A 21675-nucleotide genomic window follows, 5' to 3' on the forward strand; every position below is an offset into this window, starting at 1 on the left:
GTCCCAGACTTCCATTTTAGTTAGAGTGGAGCTAGTCATCAGGTTGGGCACACCAGCCAGGAGGAGGGTTAATTTTCCTGTCTGATCAATTCACACTGAGTCCCAGGAAGTATGGAGGCAGATGCCCTCCATGCTTGCTGTTGTGGTTCCCCTTGAAGCAGATGGTCAGGGGGTACTGACAAAGGGACAAACCAGTCTGTTAGTGGGCAGAGAAAAATGACTCATGAAGCAACAAGCGGACATGGGAGGAATCACTGTACAGGCACCTGTCCCAGGCAGTGCTCCAAATAAACATGACCATGTTTTGTTTTGCTCTTATAGTGTACTAGCACTAAAAGAAAAAAAAAAAAAAAAAAGACTCCTGCAAGTAATATAAGTTATAGATCTTCCACCTGAGGAATGCACAGTTTTCAACGTTTGTCACAGCTACAAGAAAAGAGATAGTAAGAGATCAAAAACATGGAAAAGTAGTGGGCTAGGCTGTAGTTTGCAACCAAGCTCAATGCTTAGTTTGAATCCTGCCTGGTAATATAAAAGCTCTCCACCTTCCTTGATTGGAAGGAATTACTGGGTCAAATTATTACCAGAGCAAACCACAGTCCTATCCTTAAAATCATCTGGGCCTCACTGCAACCAAAACTGCCCACTGAAGATTTTTTAAAATTTTAGTTCTTTTGAAGACTTCTCCAGTTTTCTTGATACACTTTACAGTAATTATTGAAGACCCTTGGCGAAACTTGGGTTTCAAAGTCAGAGGCTTGGGTTGGCAAAAGGAAAAGAAAGTTCTAGAAATGCTGGAACTTAGTATGAAGTGTCCCATTAAGAATTCCCCACAGTTGCAATTTTAAGCAACCGGAAGAGGTATTCTTCAACTTATCAAGACCGTAAGATACACCCGAATATTACCTAGAACTAGTTCAGTCTACAGCGGTCATTATCTTGAGCGACTGAATTGTAATGAAGAACTGACTGAGAAGAAGTCTCCAGAGGTCTTTAGATAAATCCCCAAACCAAATTGTAATGTAACTTTGCTATCCAGTCTGAAGCATCCAATATATGAAGAGCTGTACAATCAGTGTCAGTGGATACTTTTACTCACTGAGCCATATACCAAAAAGAAATTCCACTTTCCTAACACTGTCCCTGAAAAGCTTCCAAAATCCTTTAATCCTTCAACTTCCCAAAAAATAAAATAAAATAAAAAAATTAAAATTAAAAAGGCAACAAGAAACCAGACTCCAGGATTCTGTTGCAACTCAATACTCCCTTAAAGCCTATCAGAGGCCCATCATGCCCCTGTCAGCTACCCATAGAACGGGAACCAAATGGGCACTTCAAGAAAAAGATCTTCAGAGATCAGCAGAGACCTGCACCTAAAGACTGGATCAAGGAGTGACACTGGGCAGAGCGTCATCATCACGTTGCCAGCACTGTAACCCAGACCGCCTTGTTGTCTTTTCCCAGTGACTTATAAACACATTAAACAACAGGGATGATACAGCAACGTCCAGAAGCAAGAACCTTGCAAAACAGAAGATCAAGGTCCCAACAAAAGCTCTGCAGATGGGAAAGAATTATTTGTCAGCTTCATCTGCTAGCCCTGCCTGAGGCTGTAGTTGTGGCTAGGGGTTCACAGTACAGAGCAACAAAAGCAGCCCATGGACCTAAGGGCTATGTTAATTATCAAAACATTAAACCTGCTCCTCTATCATTACAAATCCAAAGCAAGTCTGAAATGTATCTGATAGCATCAAGTTCAAAACTCGTGCTTTGGATAGGTTAGTTGCCTACTGCTCATCCAATGCAGTAAGAAAAAGCAACATTTTGTAGAATTAAACAAAATTTGTTTTAAACTACAGCCAGCAATGATCAATCCCCTAGGTTTGCAGCAACAAAGGACAACTGTTAGTCATAGTCTCATATTTAAATCCATGGGAATAGATTGACTACATCTTCATAGATCACTTTAAAATCCTACCAAAAAAAGACTCATGACTTCTCATTTTTGTGTCAGTTGTGGAGAAAAAAAAAAAGTACGTGCATAAGGGCTGCTTCAAAATATCTCTCTAATCGTCCAGGCTGTGTCAGCTTATGCATATTAAAATGTGCCTCATACAATTATATTCTATTTAATAAACCCACAACATTTGCCTCAATACCTATGTCAGCAGATGTTGTTCAGCTGAGAAGGGGTGAATTGCAATGCTGATAAGAAGTGAATGCTGATGCAGTCAACTTATTATCCCAACTCCAGCACACACACACACGAGATCTAAGATGAGTTGAGCAGACAGCTAAGAAATATCCAGCCAGCTAAGGTAGAGATTTTGGAATAATTTATGATAGTTTGTTATGAAGATTTTGGTACACTAGGGATAAATAAACCTAAAACTCTTAAGAAGGTAAGTAATGGATCCTTGAAAGCATACACATTTGGAGCAGGGTAGAGAAGACATCTAACCATAGTGCTGCCATTCACCGTTTCAGCTGCTGAGTCTCGATAGGTCCTGAGAGAAAGCAATGGAGACAAACACTACAGAGAGGCCTAAATATTAGCAGTACAATTGTTTGCAAAAGCCTGTACTTTCAGCAGGAGGGGAATTCAAAGTTACCATAGCAGCCACCCACTCACAAAAGAGGGGAGGGGGGGAAAAAGGAAAACTCAAGAACTTAGATGAAAAAAAGCTATTGTTAACAGGACAATATGCACAGATGCTAGGTGATAAGGACATGGCTGCACTTACATGGAACAAGACCACGGGATTATTAGATAAAGCATAGGTTTTGTTTTCAAATGGGCTGATCAGTGAAATATGACTGATCAGTGAAGTCTGTCTGTTTACGTCACCACCTCAGAAAGCAAGGACGCCGGATCAGCTTGCTGCCTGCTTATGTCTTCGAGCTGGTTTCATTTTGCACACAGCTGGCTGAAATGTCCAGGGAGGATTCTGAAACAATCCCTCCCTCTCCCCCAAATATTTCTGTTAACCAAAAAGAAAGCACATTTTGTATCAGAAAGGATATGCTCATGCTACTAGCTGAGTAGTATATGGAGGTCTTTATGTCCGTGCTCTCAATAACTTTTGTACCACAGTTCATACAAAGACTAGGCTACTGTTTAAATATTCTTCTCCAGTGAATAACGATGAGAAAGTTGTTATTCAGGGCCAACTTTCTCAATAAACATCATGACAGCGTAAGGACATGACCTCAGATATTAGAACATTGCATTTCTTTCCCTGGTGTGTAACAAACTGTATTTTTAGCTGCAAAAATGCAACTGGATCTTTTTTTTTGATTATTTTTTAAAAGACTCACAATATTGCAGCAAGGACCTAAATTTTCAGGCTAGCACTCAGCTGATACATCATAGTAATTAATTTCTTCAGGCAGCCTGTAAGAGCTCAGAAATCCCGTCAGCAGTTCACAGTGCGTTAGTTAAGTGATGACACTGTCACGTATCGCAGTGGTAAACTAGTGACAGGGGATATATCCATTTCCACAGTTATGGAAAGATTATGAAGTCATTAAATAGATCACATTGTTTTCCACTTTTGATTGTTGTTAATCAGAGACACCATAAAATTTGCTTAAAGTACCGTAGCTCATATCAAAAGCCATGATGCTAGGTATTAGGCTTTATTAATGCCTACTTTAAAAAAAAAAATGTATTAATACTATTTTCTTTTCTGCTCTGCAGCAGCTGAACAGTTGGTTTCCTTTAGTTACTGTGACTCATGGCAACAGTGGAAATCCATCTTTACAGATGGATGAGAAAAATAGGAGCAATTAAAATGTAGAAAGCTGAATATTTTCTAAAATAGCTTGCACCAAATTTAGAGGTATGTTTCAGTGAAGCAAAGCCTCAGATATCTCCCCAAATAAAGACAATACTATTAGGAGTCTTACACTTGCCTCAAGTTAGAATAAAATTTAATTGCTCATCTCTTATTTGCAGATAACATTTTTCCTGTACTAACTGATAATCCACATCTCTAGGTGGCATTGCCCACAAGGAACTTCAGATAAATGTTGCTGTCAGGGCTGCAGATTTTAAGCAACTGTCTCGAAAACCATATCCAGAAGCACGGTGCTGGCACGCTGCCTGTGGATGGGTTTGAGATCTTTGCCGCCATGTATCGAGTATCAGCTGACAAGTATCAGCTTCCAGATCAATCAAGAATTAAGGCAGTTTATTAAATATATATGCTCAAAAGTGATACACACTCAAAAGTAATACACACTCACACGTGTGTGTATGTATGTGTGTGTATATATATATATATATATGCACACATATAGGTACATGCACCCCCATACAGACCACTGCTGAAATACATCGGGCACAGAAGGGATGACTGTTGCCATGACCAGCGAGGCACACGCCTGCCTTGCTCCCCACTGACACTGCGAGGGAAGCTTTGGGTCCTTCCAGTGGGCTATAAAGGAATGCAATTGCAAGCCCAGGTCAGGTGGAAGATTTCCACAGGGGTGCCCCAGGGAGAGTCAACTAAGAAAATGCTCTTCTGCTTGTGAAAGGAACAACATGCGCTCCAGACTAAGCCAGGGAACATTGCACTGAGTTATCTGAGCAAGACTCATGACTACTGCCCTCTCACCTGCCTCCCAGCACTTCTGAATAGCTTCAGCACCAGCTCTGATGCCAGTCAGTAAACAGCAGTTTGTCCCAGCCCTGCTCATCACCCCCTGTGTCAGAGAGGAGAGAGGGAAGAAAGGATGGACTGTCTTGTAGCCTACTTAAATGCAGTATAAGAGCCTGAGCACTGAGGTACCTATAAATATCAATTCTAGTACCTACGGATACGCACAGATCCAGGAAACTTGTGAGATCAGACACTTACATGTACCCACTCGTCTGCTTTACCCCACCAAAGCCACATGCAATTCTACTAATCTGTACTCAGATAAAACAAGGGACAAAAGAAAGGGATTACTACCAGTCACAGATAATCCCAACCTTTTTTCTTTACCACCCAACACAGCCTTTTCCCAGATTCTCTGGCAACAGAGAAAAAGTAAACCAAGAACCTGGTTATCCTACACCAATAACCATTCTAACCAATTTATTCTCCCTCTGCATTACCCTAGACACTTCCTTAGCTTTCAAGGCTCAGAGGACCACTACATCTGTAATTCTCAAAATGAAGTCAATGAATCAAATTCTCAAAGGCTTCACAGTAACACACAGAAGGTTTACATACAGAAAACCGAAAGTCAGTAGTTGTCTTATTTTCCCTCCATTCCTCCCCCCACCAATAGTTTGAGACATGTACTCTCAAAATTATAGTGACATTAAATAGCACAATATACTTACAGCCAGATACATAGCTGCATATACGCTTAGTGCTGCTTCTTTGGATGGGAATGTCTTTCTGGCTTTCATGATAAGGTCTGGGTTTCCCGTACAGGCTTGTGCACTACTGATGAATTGTGTATACTGTTTACATCCAAGTGCTGTATAGTTGGGTTTACAAAGTGCAAGAAAATGTGGTGCAAGATTCCCTGTTACTACTTGTCCAGCGTTTACAAAGATGTCCGTAGCAAACAGTCCAAATGCGTAAATTCCTAAAGAGGGAAACAAAGAGTTAAATATCCTGACAATTTCACTCCAGGACAACATATTATAATATTTATTGCAGTAACAAATCAGCTTCTTCCATTTAAGAACATGAACAACTCCCAAGTGTACATAGGCTAGACTGTACCCTAAAGATCCTGGATGATGTTGGAGATTATAACTTCCTACACAACCACAGAAATGATGATGAGACATACCCACACACCCAATCTCTCTCCATCCTTCAGGGGAGTATGCTCACCTCTCATACAAACAGCCTGCTTTCCTGAGCCCCCTAGCCATGTGTCTCCACCTGTTCAGCATAGCTAGCTATGCTGCCATCTAGCCTTTGCCTATGTTCACCAAACAGAAGTGACGAAGGCAAATTCTTCACCCCAAAAATCTGTTTCAGAACCAGAGAAGTCAGGCTCTAAGTGGTGAGGTAACTTGAAAAAAATGTAACACATACTGGACATTTTCTTTTCTCGCTCAGCTGTAAGGAAGATGAAGTACTGAATAATTTAATACTATCATGCACGAGTTGTCTTCATCTGCCTGCTACTGGGTACAACTCTATGCATGGCATATGAATCATAATATCAACACAATGAGCTAAATATGTATATATTTGAGGAGCTTCTTATGCTAAAGCATGTTTTTAATCAGACATATCAGCAAAGCATTAAGCATATGTACTTCTTGTTCATTAGAAAGGAATGCATGTATCTGATGATCTAAAAGAAAACAGATTTCTCCTATTCTGAGGTCTCTTTCTATCCTTTTGGAAGCAGAAAGCAAGCTCTGGAAAGAAATGCAAACACAGCACTCTGACTGGGAGATTAAGCCAGCAGATGTGTGTTCAAATTCCACCTGAGCTACAGATTTCCTGTATTTCCATAGGCAAATCAATTTGCCCTTCCCATACTTCAACTCCCTGTGAATATAGTGTGAGTTCTGGCTATTCCCAGCTTCCTGGGGCACCGTGAGGATGAAGACATTAATGGATGCACACCACAGCAGACACGATGCCACAGAAGCATGTGCATTTTTAAAGGTCAGGGTTTTTTCCTCTGCAAAACTGGAATACCAAGCATGGTTTCTGGGATTCTGGCTGGTCAGCAAGGTCACACTAGCATTACTTCACCCTGAGCAGCTAGACACTAGTGAGCAAAGGATTGTGCCCAGGCACTGCACAGGAGGGCTCTTTCAGCAAGCCCTGGGGATGTGCACTGCCCCAGAATAGGTGGCCACATTGCTTTCTGTGAGCATAATGGGTAGTGATGCCTTGCCTGGTGGCACAGTGCAAAGGCCGCTGTTCATCCCTGCCCTCCCACCAGCTTTGTTTTTTGCTTCTGTGAGCAAGGAGGGCCCACCAAGCGGGAAGGAAGCGCTGACACTGACTGCACAGCCCCTGCACAGAGCAACTGGAGCAGGAAGAGCTCTTCCGCATCTCTCCCGCCCCCCTTCTGGATCTGTGCAAGACAGTCTCACCCTCAATGACTTCCAGCACTCCTGTGTGACAGTGAGCAATCGTGCTTGCAGAAGGTGGGCACAGCTGTCGCACAAACGCTGCGCAGACAGACACAGCTGTACGCCCCCTTCCTCCCCCAGCGGCGGGGGCACACAGAGGATCAGCTGCCCCAGGGCTTTGTGCTCCAGCTGCTTCTCTTAGATACAAGCAGGACGGAGAAGCAAACAACTGACAGACTGAGCCCTGCTATGACATCCCTGCATGCATTCAAAAGCAGCATCTGGGAATATTCAACAGACATTCTTCGTGGTGGTACTTCCCTCCCCAAAATACAATTCCAATGAAATAAGTAGAAAGCATGACATTTCGTATTTACTGAAGTTGGGAGAGGGTTGGGTTTTTTTGTTTGTTTTGTTGTTACAGCTGACTTCAGCGGACTAAGGATTTAATTCAGTCCTCTATCGTTGCTTACAATATATGCTCCAGGCTGGGAAAGTACCTTAACGGGGCTTGCTTTCAGACATACATTTATATCCCAACATCCTCAACTTTGGCTGCTGTATGTGTGTGTAACCAAAAGGAAACTACTGACCATAGATATGGCATAAGGATATTTCCCTTCTCCATTTCACCCTAGTCAGGGCTCACCAGTTGTCTTTTGCCTCTCATGGTCCCAATTTTTTCTATTCTTCCTGCTGTTTCTGCAACTGTTTTTTAATCCAAAATTCCAAGAAACTTAATTTGCTCCCCAAAAGGAAAGAAGCCATTGCACCAAAGTTAAGACTACACATGAAATACTGTTTATCTGAATATTTTCCCCACGTCAAATTTAAGACATACTTGATTCAGAAAATGGAAACATTAATTTTGCTCATACCAAGGAATCTGATGGTTCTGCGCACCAGTGGATTTATATAACAACAGTCTCCAGTTAATATTGTTTTTTCTTGGTTTTCAAAATCCTTTGTAGCTAACTGTAGACAAAACACTGCAGTTTCTCCAGCGATAATCTTAGGGGGAGGAGAAAAAGGGGAGAAAAATGGTACATCAGATTACAGCAAACAAAATATACTAGTATTACAGAGGTGGCAATCTCATCTTAAGGAAACAAAACCAAACCAGCACAAAACGAAACATAAGTGATCTAAGTTCTGTAAATTAATCTTCTTAGGAGGAAAATAGGCCATATGGCTTGCTATACTTTATCTGCACTAAGAGAGAATGAACTTCTATAACCAGGACTTGGAATCAACAAAACATAACCTAGTTTTCAGGAAGAGGGAAAAAAGAATAACTAGTAGTTCAAGAAAAACAAGCTTCCTAACGCATAGTATGGGGACCAAAGTAAGGGCCAATCCTGGAAGATGCTGAACACTTTCTGTTCCGACATGGCTTTCACTAACATTCAGCACTTCACATGGGTGGGCTCCAGATTTTGCACCGCAGAGAAAAATTCACAACAGAGCTCCAGTTCACAATAGAGAATTGGTTTGCCAGTAGATACTTAACAGGGTTTGATCCATATTTTTCCACCTAAGTTTATCTAGCATGGCTTTAGCTTTGCTTCTTAAGCTTGAACAAAGTGTCGCCACGGATATTTTAACATTAAGCATGGCCTGTTTTGTATTCGTTACACCAAGTTCTCTTGTCTATAGCTCGTGAACAATATAATTGGTTAAAAATTCTCACACACTCACAAATAAGAAAAATATAGATTGTGAATGTAAAATATCCCCTCTAAGACACGTATTTACCTGTACGGGAAAACATGACTCCTAATTTACTTATGACAATTATGGTATTCAGCCTTAATAGCCAAGGACAAACCGTAAGCGTGTATTAAGCTTTATTATTAAGCTTTATATTGAAGCTTTACTGCAGGTAGAACAGGTATGATCAAAAAGCGTAGAGATGGCCACTGTATTCTAACTTTGGTTCACTGTGGGACTTAAAGAAAAGGTGCTTTCTCTCTTCTGTGTGAATAGCATTAAAGTTTACTGATAGGTACATCACACTGCTAAACAGGAATGAAGACCAGCAAAATTAAAGCATTAATGCTACACAAATACAAGAAATACTGTTGTCAAATCATATTATTTGCCTAGGTTTTCTAACCCGTTGACCCAACAGAAAATTAATAACTTTTTCATATATCAGTATAGATATGAAGAGTTCTACAGACAGCATTGTTTATATTTAAAAAAAAACAAACACACAGTTTAAAGAAAACTGTGGGAAATGGCTCATACACACAGTTTGTTGTCAACCAGGAGAATGCAATTAATGACCTTACTTAGTTATTCTTGAATATACACAGATGACTTTTGGCTAAATTGTGACCCAAAAAGGAGAAAAGGGCTTCTCATAAATAATGTGGCACAAATAAAAATAACTTTGTGGTGGCGTTTAACAAGCAAAATTCAGTTTGTCAGAGAAAAAGCCATCTTCTATTACTTTACTCTGGCTTCAGATCCTTGTAGCCTTTTTAGATGAAACAGAAATGTGAGTACCTGAACTAACAAGTATCCACTCTCTACTTTGATGCAAGAAAATCTTCTGCATACTGAAGTACAGTTCTTTCACCTATAATTAATAAATGATCAGTACACTTATGAAATGCAACTCAATCTTCAATCCAAGTTCATCAAAATTGTGACAATGATAACAAGAATTCAGCCCAATGACTCCTACAGCTCTCATGAGAAAAACAAAACAAAAAACCAAAAAACAATTCTAATATGATTAATAAAGATGAGAATTGAAACACTAAGATTTTTATGTTGAGTCACAGCAACTCCCTTGACACATCAGGGACTAGGCAATCTGAACATTCCCGTTTAATTGATTTTCTTTTTTTTCCACCAAACCCAATAAATTTTAGTGAAATTATTGCAGATTTCCAAACTCTAGGAAAAAGCAGAATCCAGAAAAAGGGAAGCCAGCATGGTCAACTCTCCTGCTCTGAGCAGTCTCTCTAAATCTGCTGATCATAAACCAAGGGTTCTTTCCTTCTGGTTTGCAGAGAAGCTGGGGTCAGCAAATGGAATAACTGCTCATTCAGTTATACAAAAAGAGATGGTCACTTCCAACAACTTGTCTTCATCAGCTGTATCTGGTTCCTTGCTGCTAGCAACAATTTCCTTTTATTACATTTCCCATCTTTGATGGTGACGTGGATGAAGAAAACCCACCACTCCAAGAATAGCAGGGATCCGTATTCAAGTTCTTAGCTGAACAAAAATGCTCTTAGAGGTGCAAGGGTCAGAACAGGGCAGAATTAAGCAATGATAAAATATTTGCTATAGCAGGCCTAGTGCACTACGCTCAGAAGCAATCTGGGTGGGATATACCACTGAGCACAACAGGCACTCATTTCTGTGCTTCTGTGGCTTTACTTTGATAGAATCCTTCTGGAATTTGGCAATAAATATAGATTCTGTGTTTTTCTGTACTGGCAGCTCAAATAAGCTGTTCTCCCTTCCTCCAGCCTTCTCCACAAGCACAGCTCATCTCAGTAATCAGCCTATTGATGTTTCAGAAATGGAAGGAAAATCTTCTCCAATCACAGTAAGTCCCAGGAGACCCGGTGCAACCCTTCACCCTTCTCTCTGGCACCACTGGCAATAGTCAGCTCTAAAGGGTAGAGGAAAGGAACAGCCATCTCCCTTTTGCCCTTTACTGTGATTTGTATGCCTGGCATATTCCAGGAGGAAATAATTTCTGTATCTCCTCTATCACAGGGACTAGTACTGCCCTTTGCACTCCATATGTGAGCTGCAACAAGTCAATAAATGTCATTTAGGACAAGAGAATAACTTGTGCATTTCTTCAACGAGTCTCAGGGCAAAGAGTTTCTGGAATACTCCAAAACTGACAGTGAGGAATGCTATGGAGAATCTGAAAGCTCTGTCAACAACCTTTTGGACAGAGCTATACAAATTCAGGTACAGAAATGTAATTTGCAGTGAAATAAAAAAGTGAGGATATTGGAGGTATCTTTTACCTTCTTCTGTCTGACAGGTGCATATTGTTGTAGATCACTACAGTTTTTATGAAGAGTAACATATATTAAAATTCTTAGCTCACAGATATTTTAACAGTTGTTAAAAAGCAAAGAAGATCCTTCCCAAAGGCTGAGAAAACCTTTTGACACAGAGCTATAGTACTGAAGTACAAAGAACAATTTTCACCTGAACAGTAACAGTACAAAGTACAGGCTTTCTAAAGAACATAAATATATAGTTTTCCCAGTCCTTAGATAAAAATGCAATGTACATAGCTGTTACGAAAAACAGCAAGACAAGAAGTACTATCCTATGGGCACTGGCCTAAGCTCTAACATACAGCAATCAGCTCCCTGTTCTACTACAGCTTCCCTGTGATACTGCCGAGAATACCTTTAGCCTTGCTTCACAGTATGACGTGTAATAGAAAGAACACAAAAAATCACCTGAGATTAAAAAATGACCTGAGATAAAAAAAAATCACCTGAATTTAGTATTAATACACGCTTTGTAACTAAGCATTCAGATTTTCCATGCGTCCATAAAAAGAAAAGATAAGAAGAACTAACCATAGACTTAACAGCAAAATCTAAATCATAGGAAAAGTTCTAATCATCTCCATGGCAATCATACCCTTTCTGCAATGTGACAACCCTTTCAACAGACAGGAACTCAGCTTAGGAGGAGTGAGATCTGAGATCTAAAATTAATATTTCTTCTTCTTTCACCTCTTAGCTCCTGATTAACTTACTAGCTGTTTTTGTTGTTGTTGTTGTTGTTGTTGTTTTTTCCCCATGGTGGCTTTGTACTAGCAATATATTTAGTTCAGGATACAAAATACCTGTCCCTATCCTTGTTTACTGCACTGGATGTTTAAAGGTTTTGCACACATTCCCTACGCTGATTTCTTCCTCCCAAATAAGTTCAGATTTTTCCTGTATTAGTCATTTTTCTGAATCCAGGCAAACTGTTCCTAGTTTTAGCACTGCATGTCAGTTTAAAAATCTAATTTGCCCTTCTCCAAAACATCCTTCCAGTATATTCTTAACTTGGTTCTACATTCAGAGTTTTCTCAACTTGAAATGTCAAACCTGACTCATTCCAAATATTAGAACTAGAGCAGCTCTGACCTTGTTGATTTTCCAGTAAACTGACTCCATTAAAAAAGCTTTCCCCAGAGTCATGTAAGATTTTTAACAGCCAGCACCTATGCAAATTTATGACCTTGAATCAGCACTTCTAGAGTACTAACCACTAATGAGGTTTATTGTATGGACTACCCTTTCATATATGACATAACTTTCTATAAAACTCCAGGATTCAAGTTAGGATTAAATACGCATTTGGTGACAAGATATCTGAGGGTACATTCATGTATTTAAACAAGAAAGTTCTGAAACCTAAGGTTGATAATAATGACCATCTGCATTTGGGTTTATGAAATGGATTTGTGTGTACATGTTCATAGGCCTTTCCTGCTAACATCTGCTTTTGGATATACAAACATTCATGAAATATTTCATATGGGCCAGGGAACGTGGCAGAATACACGGTTCCCTTTCTGCCAATTCTCTGGGTTATGCTGTAGCTACAGCAACTGCTCAGATGGATGAGTAACACTGAAAAGCAGTTATTGCATTAAAAAGACTACTAAATATTCATCTGTGTTCTGAAGCTTTTGAGTTGAGAAGAACTGTGGATAATGCTGTGCACTGTAATTTCTTGTCTCATGTCTCCTTTTCATTCATTGTATTTCTCTCTTTTAGGCAAGATTCAAACCCTAACCAAGGCTTCTGTGAGACCATATACAAGACATAACATGGTAAGGGAGATCTCATTCAGCCTACAGCTCTGCCTTTTAGTCTAAAATGAACCTCCTTGTACTACTTTCACAGGCAGAAGGGAAGCTGGGAATCTGAACTAAAATCTTGGCAATTACCTCTGTATCTCCAAGCAAATTGTTATCATTTAAGTTGCATTGCCTCCCCATTAATTTCACTTACAAGTTTCCCCACTTGAAAAATGTGGGGCACATTTCTTTTAAAAATGTGGCTTCCATAGGATTTGTTGTTCCTGTTCATTATCTTTTCTTCTCACCATTGAGCAAGCCCATGGCTATGCCTGGCCTATTTTCCCTTTAAAAATGCCATCAACATGCCATGGAGCATAGTGGTCTCTAGAGTTTGGAAAATCTAGCAGCATAAACCTTGGTCTTCAGTGATGCTGTAGATAAACTCCACTCCCTGCTTTAAGCTAAAATTGCTGTGTGAGGTAACAGCCCTGGCAGGAAAAGCAGAAACGGTATTTCCAGCAGTAGCAATTTCAAGTTCATTATGCAGAGCTTTCCCTAGAGACCATTTTCTTTGTGTTTTTCTTGTTCTCGTTGCTTCTTGCTTGCTTAAACTGACAGCAAATGCCTGGGTTGATTTCCACAGGAGCACATTTTCTATAGTAAAAAATGACCAGGAGTTTTGAAGAAAATGAAAAAATAAATCTTAGATAAATCTGTCTGCTATTGATTAAATAGAAAATATCCCTCTTGCATTCAGCATAAAGATATAGCACCATACTGCATAGCAACTTCTGAAGATATAGGAGAAAGTATAGCAAAAAAAATTACTTCCTCAAGAAAAGAAGGGAGGGCAGTAAGTCTTTTTCTGGTAAATTTTGTTTTTAAACAATGTACTCTTTAAAAAAAATCAAAATTTTAATACAGTTCTTGGTATTCATGGCCATTTACAAAAGAAAAATATCAGTATAAGGTTATATGTTTAATTGTGAAATATTATTTAATGATTTCTTTGCAGTATGGCTATATGCCATGAAACAGTAACGTTAATTCTGAAAGGATAGATATCCTTTACTGCTCTGTGATACATTGCATACAGTCAGCATGTAACAATGGTATATGTTGCTCATTTCATAATGATGTTAATGCTGTATGAAAGCGAGAGGCACATATTAACCAAACAGTTATAACTGGCGAGCTTCAAGGTAACCCTGGGAGCACGAAACCACAGAGACCTTGCCAGCTTTGTCACTCACTTCTCAGTGTCTCTCCTTATTCATTTTATTATCATATACCAATAAAAATGAAATGTTTAAGTACAGTGTCTATAAAGCCTTCTCCCTCCCCTTCCCTTCTTTCTTTTCCTAACTGAGCAGTTGATCATATGTGTAAATCTCTTCTCCTCTAGAGTTTGCCTGCGTCATCTGACAGGCAGCGTCTGCATGGCAGCACCGTCACCAGTGCTGGAATCCTACACACAATGCCTGAGCAAAGTTTGCTTATGTAAAAGATCATTTTGAGAAGTAGTCACTGGGCCCCTGCTATTCTGAGTGCAGTTAAAATGGCCTTGTGCCACCACTGCAGAGGGCAAGCCATGGCGTGACAGCTTGTCCAGTACCTGATGCTCTGCAGAGGGGTGAGCAGGCACTTCCAGGGGGAAGCACTGGCCCCCCATCCCCTACTCATGTCTCCTGAATGTTTTGTACCACTGAGACACGAACAGTACCCGGCTGCTCTGTACTGTAGTTCTTCAGAGGATTAGAAATGGCTAGGGCACAAGGAAAGCAAGCTAAGTAATGCTAACATGGCTGTTTGGGGGCCAAAGAACTGTCTGGCACTTGGCTCCTAACTATCCAACTGCTGGCACAGTTCCACATTACTGAGAAGTTTTCTTGATGAACACCTTCCTAGTAGTAAGGTAGTAGGTAAAAGACTTAGGTGAGAATTGTTTTTTCCCATGTAACAAAGCTTTTCTAATTTAAAAAAATAATATCCAAAAGCAAGAAATGTTAGCTTAGAGAAAATTCCCATCATCTAAGAAAAACTAGTTAATTTGATCTGAAAATGGTGACGGGGAGAGGAAAGAATCAATTCAAATCTGCCTTCTAAAAGTGCATAAAAAAAATCAATTCATATTCCAAGAAGTAAGATTATTTCAGGCTGAAATACACCAGATAAGTTATCTAAATGAGAAATTCATGTAAGTGTTAAATTCTTCTCATTTTCTTTTCGCCAAAAAAAAATTGAAGATGCCATTATCCAAAGTTTCCAAGCTCTATACTTCCCTCAACAAATAGACCTAGTTAGGAAGATGGGTTTTAATCTGATCAAAGAGCACTTAATTTTACTCTCTGGATCTATCAGTGATACTCAAAAAAAGTTGCTGTTAATGTAATTATGTCATTAGCGAATTTGAAAAGCAACTTTACATCAAAATTTTCAGCACCTTTTTTTCAGGTGCTCAGCTTCAACCTTTAAAATACCATAATATTTGCAAAGGAAGAACAAGCATGTTCAAAACCCTATCATTTATCTTCCTTATTAGAAGATGAATTCCATACAGCATCACTGCAACATGATTTTCAACCCTGCACCCAGTTGTATCAATTAGGTCTTCCATTTGACTTCAAGTGCTAAATGTGAAAAAGACTGTGTCTCCTTATGGCTTGGCCTTGGAAAACCCCTTTGTACTTTCTTGGCTATCCAAGCAAGCAATATTATTTTTTTCTGTCTGTTGAGAGAGATTTGTTTCTTAACCCTTCTTTACATGTTGAAAGCATTATTCCTTGATGAGCACAATACCAGTGGTAATGTTATCCGTACCAACAATCACTTCCAACAGCTATGTAACTTCACGCTTTAAACCCTAGGTAATCCACACAACTCCGTTTTCCTATTCAAGATCAACATTCAATTGCAAAATTCAAAATAAATGGTCTTTCATCCCTGTTTCAATAAAAACCAACCATGTAAAAGGCATCTCTTAAAGATTCTGGTCACAGACTAGTGGTTTTACAGTCAGTATATGACTGGAGCCAACTGTTCTCAGAGCCTCGGAGGAAGGACACTATCTGAATTTCCTGCTTTTCATATCGTCTTGCTTCTATCTCACTTCTACTCAAGGCAAGCTAGATTATGCAGACATTATTCCTGAGATCAGTTCAAGGAAGTCCACTTCCACTGAAATGCCATATTCATCATACAACTGAAACCAAAGGGCCAAATACCCTATCAGTATAAGCACCTTGGTGTTTTAATGTAACTATGGAAAAAACAGGCTGCACATATGATTAATACCTGAAACTCCACAAAAAATGCGTTTTGGCTTACTGTGGTAAAATATATGTATGCAAAATCTACACCTGTAATTGTTCTTGACTTTGGTTTATTACTGTCCATTGCTATTTGATCTATAATGATAAATTTACGTAAATAGCTCAATAAAACAATTTTACACATTTTTATTAAAAACTAGTTTTGCAATAAAATAGCTTTCTTTGAAAGCATGTAACTAACTCCACTCCAGTTATAATGACCTCTGTATTAGCTTCTCTTCCTCTATAATTATTTTAAGCCAAACAACCACATTAAGGTCATTACCTTTTTCTAGTTAAAAATTGAAGATAACATCCCTACTAAATTTAACAGGGTCTGGATTAGTTGTTAAAATCACAGATTCACAGATTCACAGATTTCTCTAGGTTGGAAGAGACCTCAAGATCATCGAGTCCAACCTCCGACCTAACACTAAGTACTCCACTAAACCATATCCCTAAGCTCTACATCTAACCGTCTTTTAAAGACCTCCAGGGGTGGTGACTCCACCACCTCCCTGGGCAGCCCGTTCCAATGCTTAATAACCCTTTCGGTAAAGAAGTACTTCCTAACATCCAACCTAAAACTCCCCTGTCGCAACTTTAGCCCATTCCCCCTCGTCCTGTCACTAGGCACGTGGGAGAATAGACCAACCCCCACCTCTCTACAGCCTCCTTTAAGGTAACTGTAGAGAGCGATAAGGTCGCCCCTGAGCCTCCTCTTCTCCAGGCTGAACAAGCCCAGCTCCCTCAGCCGCTCCTGGTAAGACTTGTTCTCCAGACCCCTCACAAGCTTGGTCGCCCTTCTCTGGACTCGCTCGAGCACGTCCATGTCCTTCCTGTAGCGAGGGGCCCAAAACTGAACACAGTACTCGAGGTGCGGCCTCACCAGAGCCGAGTACAGGGGCACAATCACTTCCCTCGACCTGCTGGCCACACTGCTTCTTATACAGGCCAGGATGCCGTTGGCCCTCTTGGCCACCTGAGCACACTGCTGGCTCATATTCAGCCGACTATCCACCAATACTCCCAGGTCCCTCTCGGCCAGGCAGCCTTCCAGCCACCCATCTCCCAGCCTGTAGCTCTGCTTGGGGTTGTTGCAGCCCAGGTGCAGGACCCGGCACTTGGCCTTGTTGAACTTCATGCAGTTGACCTCAGCCCATCGCTCCAGCCTATCCAGATCCTCCTGCAGAGCCTTCCTGCCCTCGAGCAGATTGACACACGCACTTAGCTTGGTGTCATCTGCAAACTTACTGAGGGTGCACTGGACGCCCTCATCCAGATCATCAATAAAGATATTAAAGAGGACCGGCCCCAGTACCGAGCCCTGGGGGACTCCACTAGTGACCGGCCTCCAACCAGATTTGACTCCATTCACCACAACTCTCTGGGCCCGGCCATCCAGCCAGTTTCTAACCCAGCGAAGCGTACGCCAGTCCAAGCCCCGAGCAGCCAGTTTCTTGAGGAGAATGTTGTGGGGAACGGTGTCAAAAGCCTTACTGAGGTCAAGGTAGACCACGTCCACAGCCTTTCCCTCATCCACCAAGCGCGTCACTTGGTCATAGAAGGAGATCAGGTTCGTCAAGCAGGCCCTGCCTTTCATAAACCCATGCTGACTGGGCCTGATCGCCTGCTTGCCCTGCAAGTGCCGCGTGATGACCCTCAAGATAATCTGCTCCATGAGCTTCCCCGGCACTGAGGTCAAACTGACAGGCCTATAGTTCCCCGGGTCTGCCCTCCGGCCCTTCTTATAGATGGGCGTCACATTGGCTAGCCGCCAGTCAACCGGGACCTCCCCCGATCAATGGCACTGTAGAAAATGGCACTGTAGAAAAAAAAAAGCAATACTGCAGACAAAATGGGAAGATCAATTTCAACTATGAATCTCATCCCAAGAAGATATTAAAATAAAACCAGGAAGCCCTACCAATTTTAGAAGGGAGCAGTGCTACTTGTTTGGGAAAGTTTTAACAAGTCAGGCAAATTAGAAAGTAAAATCTAAAACTGTAATGCTCACTCGTAAGCATATTACCTTAAAGTCACCCTTATTAAATAGTACTTCATAGTCTTCACACTGCAATTACGGCAAAGGATCCAGGTGGCATTAAAAACGAGTTTAAAACACTTTAAAAACCATTGCATGCAAAGCATTTATCTAGAACTGTGACTTCATTCTGAGCTCTCACATCACTTGTACAAAATACTTACTTTCAGCATAGAAACAGCAGTAAAACTACCTAGTAAGCAACCCCGTATTTCTAGTGCCCATGAAAGCCAACACACAAATGAAGAAACAAAAGCTTTCAAAGAAAAATAGGGACCACACCTTGTATTGACCATTCCATGACATGCAGTCCAAACGAACGAAACAGTTCCAAACCTGAACTGACTTCAAGAGACACACAGGAAAGGACACTAGAGATGCTGATGAGTGAGAAAGGATCATAAAGGAAAAGAGAAATCCCTCATCTAGGCACCCCCCAAACAACTAATAAGCACAAACTGAAAACAATCCTGACCATTCACCTGACCCTCTGTCTTCAGTCCTGAAAGCTGTAATTTGACCGTGTGCAATTATTTCTCCTTAAGATTGTTATTGTAATAAATGGATATATTCAAGCAATGTTTATTAGAAACAGAATCTTAATGAAGACACAGAAATGGGAGCAGAGAACTGTTTATGAGTATCAGAGGCTTTAATGATTATTTATCTCTTTGTGTAACAGTGCAATTGTAGGGAATGAGGCAGCAAGCTTCTTCACAGAGCATATCCCATTTGTCTTTATTTGATACGTATTAATGTAAAAGCAACATCTCAATAATGATTCTGTATATACTGCAGATCAAATATGGGGCATTTACTTTACAGTTTTGTGCAAATACGATTTGCACCACTCTCATCACTCTTTCACCTCTGCTACACAATGTCTATTTTAGTGCTTTTGCCACAAATCCAGATGGCTGCAGATGTGCAGCTGGCAACACTATGTTGTCTGACCCTGTTTAGGAGTTTACACAATGCAGTGCTTGAATTAGGAGGAAGTCCCAAGTGCCCTCATTAGCACAGCAGCCAATGAGCTGAAACAGGAGCAGCAAGAGTGGGAAATTTTAGCAAAAAATTCCTAGTACAGGAAATGCCTACAAGACAGAGGGGGGATTGTATACTTTGCTGTGAAGACAGCAGAGTATAAAAACAGCTCTTTTAGGCATGCAATGGTATTCTGAAATCTAACTGCAAAGTCTATAAGCCAAAAAAAAAAGGAAAAAAAAAGCCCAGCTACTCTTCGTCAATATGTGCCTGTATTTCCTTCCACTCATAAAATAGTGCATATTGGTTTACCTTAACAAGGATCAACTCCTTTGCATAGAACTCTAAAATAATACTAAACATGTTGCTGGCTTTATCAGATATCTCCAAAAAAAGCTCAAGTGGTAAGAGAAGTGTTTTAAGGATGAATGAATCTATTTAACAATTTTAGATCTTGCGAAGTTTTGACACTACTTTCTTCAAGGCAGGCTTTGTAAGAGCTGGCATTTGTCTTCTCTGTGAAGACAATAAAGGAGTATTTGATAAAATACATAGTTGTTATGTAAATGTATTTACATATATTGTGTTTTTAATCAGTGTTGGATATAATCTCTCATTATTTGAGAAATTTAAGCTTTCGCTAGAAACAGAAGTTTAAAGCATGCTGTGTTGAAAGGTGCTATCACCTGTTCAGTAACAGAACAACCTTCTTAGTTATTCTGGTGTGGTGAATGGAATTCTTTCAGGATTTTTTTTTTTCCTATTGGCATTCTAGATTAAAAATGTAAATTAAATTATGGATATAAACCAACCACCTAAATCTGATCATTTTCTGACTGCATGTTGTGCATGCACACTCACATGCTTAAAATATATATATATCTTTTTTTTTTCAGAAATAGACTCTGTTTTATGATTTCTTCCACTGTAGAAATCACACAGCCATCACAACTGAATTCATAAACAAAAGAAATACCTAGTAAAACTGCAATTCAATCAATGGCTCCATAAAAAGATTCTATCAGCACCATGCTCATTCACATATATTGTTCCATCTCAGGAAAGCCCTACTATTCTAGGTAGCACTGAATACCAAGATATTTAATTAACAATTAGTACATACCTAGCTCTCATGTAATTCTTTCCATGCATAAATCTTGAAGTGCTTTACAGAGAAGCCTAGTTTGACAATTGCCAGTTGACGGAAAGGCAGTAAAGTCTTAATCTACATCATGCTTGGGTGGCCAGATCCTTCTAACAAGTCAAAGCCTGACACAGCTCACAGCCCAGCTCTGGACATTCAATCTGCCAGCTGCAAATGTCCACAGACTACTTACATACCCCAAGGTCAGTCTGCCTACAGATAGATCTCTTCTGCCTTTGCTAAATGTTCTGGAAAGAGTCCCTGTGAGTAACTGAAATGCTGACATCAGCTGAGCATGAGCACTTGGCAAGGAGGACCGTATTGGCTAGGCTATCCTCAGCATCACTCACACAAGCGTACCTGTGGCACAATGCAGCCCCAGCTCCTGCCTCCTCCCTTGGGCCTCTCAGATGCTCAGACTCATGCCTGTTGAACACGCAACAGCCACAGCCTTGAGAGCAGCCTCATAGCAGAGCCCAGATACACCAGACGGGTCCAAGAACACCCACCATAGGAGCAGGAGAAGCAGAAAGTGTGATGTGGAGAGGCTCTGAACACTAAGCTCAAACTATGTAAATACAATCAAACCACTAGCATGTGCTATAACTGCCTGACTGCGCGCTCAGACACCAGCCAGCAGCAGTTCGACCACAGGCACCCCCACTTGTCAGCAGAGCCACATTAACAGACAATCCACACGCCTGCCCTGTAACATCCAAACAGGCAGTATGTATTGGCTGGTCTTAATTAAAGCAGATCAAACTAAAATACTTCACCTCATCCTCCCCCTAGGCTGCAGGTTGGCACGCGGTTGGTTACTGCAGCTCAGCTGACCCATAATTAACAAATCTTTAAGCAGAATTAATTCAGTCATGTCTGAGCCCTAAATTGGTATGGACAGGTCACAGAAATCCCTGTGAAGCCGAGTTCCACTTACTGATTTGTGTACTTAATTCTTGATTTACAAAGAAACAAACTACAAAGTGACCAAATAAAATTATCATAATATTATTCAGAGATTGAATGACAAAAAAAAAAGACTCAAATCCCTTTAGAGACAGCATGAAAAATACCAGCTTAAAACAACCAATGGTTTAAAATGTTACGTTATATAGAGAAGAAAAAAAAAAAAAGAATCAAAACAGCATACTGTTGGGCTGACTTCTGTTCTTACTAGTTTTATTTTTTTTCTCCCCCAGAAATACTCTAGTTTAGCAATGAATGCTTTCAGACATACTCCTTGACTCTACATAGTTGACAGGCAACAAGTAATATTTGTAGAGAAGGAAAAAATGCTATCCATAAGATGAAAACCTTTAGAACGCATTCATATTGCATTTATAATTA

General features: G+C 40.3%; 1 protein-coding gene across 4 annotated transcripts in view; it reads right to left on the minus strand.

Moving 5' to 3' along the window:
- PLPPR5 (phospholipid phosphatase related 5) overlaps positions 1-21675 on the minus strand; it is a 113133-nt gene that overhangs the window by 56864 nt on the left and 34594 nt on the right. For all 4 annotated transcript variants that reach the window (XM_083846421.1, XM_083846422.1, XM_083846420.1 and 1 more), the window contains 2 exons: positions 7927-8059; positions 5336-5586 (listed from right to left, as the gene is read on the minus strand). In XM_083846421.1, coding sequence (XP_083702547.1) covers positions 5336-5586; positions 7927-8059 — 384 coding nt within the window. The remainder of the gene's footprint in view (positions 1-5335; positions 5587-7926; positions 8060-21675) is intronic.

This window comes from Anser anser (assembly GCF_964211835.1).
Source record: "Anser anser genome assembly, chromosome: 8".
NCBI lineage: Eukaryota > Metazoa > Chordata > Aves > Anseriformes > Anatidae > Anser > Anser anser.